The 6,500-nt window shown below is 39.5% G+C and overlaps 1 protein-coding gene across 1 annotated transcript in view; it reads right to left on the bottom strand.

The window, feature by feature from the left end:
* LOC111977950 (inactive heparanase-2) overlaps window positions 1–4,059 on the bottom strand; it is an 80,211-nt gene extending 76,152 nt beyond the window's left edge. Inside the window, exons 1-3 of the mRNA XM_070448587.1 lie at window positions 3,645–4,059; window positions 642–796; window positions 176–337 (exon numbers count right to left, since the gene is read on the bottom strand). Coding sequence (XP_070304688.1) covers window positions 176–337; window positions 642–796; window positions 3,645–3,910 — 583 coding nt within the window. The 5' untranslated portion in view covers window positions 3,911–4,059. The remainder of the gene's footprint in view (window positions 1–175; window positions 338–641; window positions 797–3,644) is intronic.
* Between the last annotated feature and the right edge of the window lie 2,441 nt (window positions 4,060–6,500).

Here is a 6,500-nt window from a genome sequence, read left to right as displayed (position 1 = left end):
TCAGACACATTTGTACATTGATAGATTTTCATTGACGGGGTTACTGTGTGTGTGTGTGTGTGTGTGTGTGTGTGTGTTTGGTGTGTGTGGTTGTGTGTGTGTGTGTGTGGTGTGTGTGTGTGTGTGTGTGTGTGTGTGTGTGTGTGTGTGTGTGTGTGTGTGTGTGATCTCCTACCTGTTATTGTGATGTTACTGTAGATGTTGGAGACCTGCTCCTTGAGGAGAACGAGCTGCATCTGAGCTGCCTTCTCTCTCTGCAGCTCCAGCATCATGACAGGGTGGTTGGCCAGCTTACAGCCCCTCTGCTTGTCCAGGGCGATGTCACTACGCACTATGTCTGAGCGTTGACACAGAGACCAAGAACGGGTCATGTAGTTTCATTGCGTACCACGTCTGGCAATATTGGATTGTTCCTTTCATGCTAATAAAGCTTGTTTAAATTCAAATTGAATGCTACAGAATAGGACTTTAGGCCTACTAATGAACATGGACATAGACGATTTCAACTGTACCTAAAGTACATTTAAACATCTCAATACATTTTATAATCAAATTGGGAAAACAACACCATAAACAAATATACAAAATGTGTGTTTAACATCTGCGTAAACGAATAATCAAATCCATAATGTCTAACTCACCATCTTCATAGTTTTTTAGGTAGTAATCTGGGCCGGGGCCTCTGAACTTGGCAAGGTTCTTCAAGTTGTGGAACTGGAGGAAGTCAGTTCTCTTTCCTCCGAACCTCAGATAGGCTGGGGACAGACCTCGGGCTAGGGTTACCAAACGCTTGGAACTATACATGGAGACAGAGATCTGATAAGAATACGGTGCACAAATACATCTGAAATATTTATTAAACAATATTTTTTTATCAATTAGGCTCTGTGTCAAAACACGCTGCATGAAAAACCCAACATGACTATCATTGATTTCAGATTATGTACGTACATACACAACTCTGAGAAGAAATGATTGACGTTATGTTGAAAATAATTCCTGTAGTGGGTATGTCATTGCAATATCCAGCACTGGTGACATAGGCTACTCAACAGAGGCTGAGCACTACTTTCACAAGACAAAAAACTCAAGTAATAAAGCAATGACAGCTTTATTTAAATGTGATATTTCTTGATAGCCCTGTGCATTCAGATTCAACAAAAGAAAACTAGACATGGAGCCAATTTAATTCATACAGAGAGTAGGTTTTAGTGTTTTTTTAGATGTCACAGGGAAACATTTTATGATGGTGAGACTAGTACGCCCAGAATAATAAAAATATGTTTCACACTACAGTGTTAGCAGATTACTGTCAAAGCTTTCCAGACTGGGCTTTCAAAACTATTTTTACTATCACTCTCACTTATTGGTTTCACTTGAGAGAAAAGCTAGTGAACCCTACTAGTATTTACATGATGGTCTTATGGGACATGACAGCTTTTCCATTACAACAGGACTTTTATGACCCTCTCAGTGGCGCTGTTAGCCAGCTAGCAATAATATCTCCCACAGCTCTGGATTAGAAAAATAGTTTTGGGTTAAGTATTCCACTCTACTGTTGTGTTACCAGACTGGACACAGAATAAACAACAGAAATATTATACTTTTCATCCAAAGCCACACTGTAATTTGTGCATATCGTCAAGAGTGGACCATCAACAAAACAATGGAGCAAACTAATACATCACATGCCAATAGCACATGCTTTCTGTAGTAAAGGAATGGCATTCCATGAGAGAAACATTAGCCTACTTTTTAAACGTTGATTTGAAGCTAGTCATTATTTGTTTATAAAGTCTCCTTTGATCAAAAACATGGAGCAAAAGGACAGTTTTGTAGTAGGCCTATTTATAAGTCACGTTCTTCAAAATTAAGAGAATATTTCCCATTAATTGAAATTACTGGAAATTGCACTGTAGCTTTATAATGTTGTGTTCAATTATATGTTATGGGATTAGCACTTACCATATTGTGCTGTTTTTGTAGGCAGAATATAGGCCATGTTGTGATCATTTTAACCGATTCTTGCAGACTTGAATAAAGTGCAATTTTTATGACAATTATAGACTATTGTAGTAGTTAGCTTTGTATTATAATAATTGCCTATTTATGTCTCTAAAATCCACCGACCTACCACAAAAACGAATTTATCCTATAGTATGGCCTTAGTGTGCTTGAGCGCTGGGTTATCAGATCTGACGATCAGCAAAGTTTACAGTAGGCATGGTTTAAATGTTTATTCAAATAACGGTTTATATGAACTTGACCAGTACAGTTTAAGAAAATAAATATTGGAAAAACATTGCAGGAAATTAGCATTGAAATTGTGAGTGAATAGCCTACCTACATATAGGAAGTTAGTGAAAAGTATGAACCAAAGTAAAGCAAAATACTTGTCAATATTGTTAAAAGGTTAATTGTTTGATCACATAGTGTGTTATTGTTATTATGAACATTATGAACATTAGGTATATTATTATATTATTGTGATGATTAGTATCATTATTATTATTATTGTTATTATCACAAAATTGATGCAGACAACATTTACTTGCTGAAGGTTGAATATTCAGCAACAACTGAATTTATATAGATCCATATGATTGAACGCGTTCATGTGGGAATAACACTTTTCATCTAGTTAACCCAGAATTACATTTTTGCTAAAATCCTGACCACAAAGTTCTCCATTGACTGGTAAAAGTTACATCTGGGAACTTTGCACAAAGCCGAAGCTGATTGGAAGCTGAAATTGTTTACTTCCAGGGCGATACATGCTGTTGCTCCAATAATATTTGAGTAGCCATTCCGACTGTTTTTCATTATTACAAACATGTCGATATCGAGTAGTAAACCCTGATACTCTATAGAACTTGTAAAATGCCACGACCCCCTTCCTCTCCTCCCAAACAATAACAGTGGATGTTTCACTGGAAATAAGAAACCTCTGTTTACGGAAATTCTTCAAAGAGCCTCGTGTGCGCCATGTAGGCATACTTCTACCAATGTAAACGATTCCCTTCCATACCCAACATGCAACATTAACTATATATTATGAGCTCATATCACCTCTTTCCCTGTCATTCTCGTTCCCTTCTCTCTTCATATTAGCATTGTGTAGAACACAGAAACATTGACACGACTAAGACAGTGGCATTATATATGTAGACGTATTATTAACACCACTATGTTAAAGAGATGTTTATGAATTAGGCTACATACTGTGTAAACCGATGCATGCATGTCACACGAGAATGACGCAGCATGTGTCAAAAGTTGTCTCAACTGCAATTAGAAAATAGGCTACTAGTATGCACACCAATTGGTAAAGCTCGACGACGTAATTATGAAGTTAGGCCTACACTACAATCTTTAGGACACTCCATATTTCCATACAGGCTAGTTTACCCCATATCTAATGTCACCTAAACAAAGGCAATGCACAAATCGGCATAAACCGACTATATGACATGGTTTAATGATTCCCGATATCATAATATTGTCAAAGAACCATTCGTCTAGATAACTAAATCCGATCATGCTCAACAGAGACCTATAAACCAAAAACAATGCATTTGATCCAAACATGAGAATAACGACGACTATGAAGTCGATAAAGCAGACAGAGTGGGAAAGAAATCTACCTCAGAAAGTCCAGCCACCCGTCCTTTATAATCGACGGATCCAACTGTAAAGAGAGGAAGTTGTCATTTAGAACTTGAACCGGACTGCGGGTGTTGACGTCCAGCAAAATGAGCGTCCTCTCCATGAACCCCGTTCTCTTCCCCCCGCCGCCGGGTGCAGGTCTCTGGTAGGTCGAAGAAGATGAGATCACCGACAGCACCATCAGAGCAACGGATACCAGCCACAGCCGGGAGCCTGGGAAGGGGCATGTCGCCGGATTGGGCATCTTCCTGGCTTGGCACCACAGATGGAACACTGCGCATAAAAACAAGACCGTGCTCTGCTGTTTGAGGGAACGTGAGAGAAGCTGTAGCAATACCTTGTAGTCTGAATAAACTCTTCCTATTCCTTTGAGCGAAGAGATCTGCTCCTTTCTGTCTGTCCGTCTCCCCCCGCCCCTCCGTGTTTTTGGGAGCTGGAGAGGGGAGCGCACGCCCCGGGCCAGCCTCCCCGCTAGAGAGGGCCAGGAGCCTGGGGGAGGAGAGGAGGCAGCACCGCCCCTCTTCAGGACTCAGTGATGGTTCTTCTCTGAGGTATGAGGGTTCATACTTAATTAACCCCTGAGGTGTAGGAGAGAAAACAATGATCAGGGCGATCTATTTATCAATATGCTAGGACAAGTCCGCATTGCAGAGCTCAACAAGTCCCACTATTTCTTGTTTTTATGACTTGTAAAATTAGGAAAGGGAACCTTTAGATAAATAAGAGGCTATACTTTTACATAGACACATGACTCAAAAGGTATTAATAAGATATAGAATATACGCACTTGGCGAGTTGTCTCCAATGCACAATGTAAAAAGAATTACGCACGCTGGTGACTGCCACAAAACATACATTTTCATGTAAATCTGAAAAGCAATTTGTCTGATGCAATGAATTGTGTATGAAACTGTCGTGTATTTGTCACTCTCGAACAAAACAATACCAACAAATCATGTTAACCAATGGAATGATTAAAAACAAGCGTTATGAAAACCGTGTATTCAAAACTATACTCTAGAAATATTTAGGCTAAGGAACTACTCGAATTTGGTATCTCGGAAATAGCGAAGTTTTGTGTTGCTTAGATTAGAATTGCAGGGTCATCTAAAAAGCTGAACGTTTTATATATGCTAATAATCTGTGAAACACAAATCTCTTATACATGAAAGTTGGATGCATCTCTACAGTGTCAAGATGGTTTTGATACAGACATAATTATGCATTTTTAAACAAATKTATATTTCGTTCGTTGGGGAACTAAGAACCACAATACAATCCATCAAAGAAGACAAAAAAACGCACATTCCTAACTAAGCTACATGAACATTTTAAGTAAGCCTACAATAAACGAAAACGTTGAGGGCTAGTAAAACAAGTAAACGTCAACGTAAATAAATGAAATATCAGAGTAGGCCTATTGGTGTTCTTTCTATACTTTTGAATGGAACGGTTTTTAGACACTGTTATCGAACAGGGCATTTCTTGGTGTACGGTCCTAGATAAGTATGCCTACAAGAAAAGGAGAGTAAATAGCTAGTTAGGCTTTGCGGTAAAATATATTTTACGCAAAAGTAGCCTATTTAACTAGGCTATTTAAGAACAGCTGCGATCACAAGGCTAATGTTTTCTACAGTTTAACCAGTGACTGCATCGAACTTTGCCAATTTTGGTGCTTGGTGCGCTTCCAAAAACATATTCAAAACTAATTTAGAACTCTACAGCCAACATATTTAACATACCTATAAAAGCTTTATATGAAGTCTCTCTCCAGATGTTCTTTGATCAGAGGGCCTACACACAGCGTGGTCCCACTTGCAAGTAGAGAAAGGCATTGACCGACGGGATGGGTCGTTGTTATGGTGGTTATCCCAACAACTTCACCTCACCTCGGCCTGGCTTGTCTCAGCCTCATGAGCACACCGCCTTACTGTTTGATAACTCTGGTCGTCTGAGGTCGCTGACTATATACTCCCCTTGATCTACTGTGTAGAAAGTGCATGATGCACTGGGATAGGGAAGATATCCCAAAACATTTGTGTAATCCCTCCTGTTACAGTCAAAATCAATACAAGTTTGAAAATGTTTAGAGGTTCTATTATCTATTTGAATTAGTGACCGCTACAACCAACTTCATGTTTTACGCTCCAACGTTAAACCATTCAAACAACTCTTGGAAAGCTCGATATTAATTCTGGAAAGTGCGTGAGGCCTGGCTGAAAGGAACAAAGGAAATATGAAGACGCAAACATGGACAGGACATGCCTGACAGCCTGTGGCTGACAGGGCATTGCAAATAAACGAGCCAGTTATTGTTATTCATCTCTCATGAGAAAGCTTTATCAACTGTCCATTGCTATGTGAGGTAGAATCAGACACACACCCCTCATGGTCCTAAGGCAGAACACTGTCTATCTATTCATAATATGCACGTCTAATAGCGGGGAGCAAACCTCTGACTCCTTTTCACCCTCCCCAACCTCATACCTCTCTATATATTCATCTCTCCAACATTCTCGAACTCCTATATAACTCTCTCCATATCACAGTGGGATCTTCGGTTGACCCCTCACTCCACCACGAGAAGAGATGAGTCTTTGATATGTCCCGCTGCGGCTGTAGCGGTCCTATGGCAACAGACCAACATCCCTCATCAAATGACGGTCTTTTACTGCATGTCTATGGCAGATATACTGTAGACGTCATTTGGAGTCTTTTGATGTCCGTTTTGAGATGTCGAAGACATATTGTGTAAAGTGTTTGGGATTGATGGGGATACATAGCATGTGATTTCCATAAAGGTTAGATTTTTCCCTATGAAATGTTACCAAAAT

This window comes from Salvelinus sp. IW2-2015, linkage group LG18 (genome assembly GCF_002910315.2).
Source record: "Salvelinus sp. IW2-2015 linkage group LG18, ASM291031v2, whole genome shotgun sequence".
Classification (NCBI taxonomy): Eukaryota; Metazoa; Chordata; class Actinopteri; order Salmoniformes; family Salmonidae; genus Salvelinus; species Salvelinus sp. IW2-2015.
This window is presented reverse-complemented; position numbering and strand designations above follow the sequence as displayed.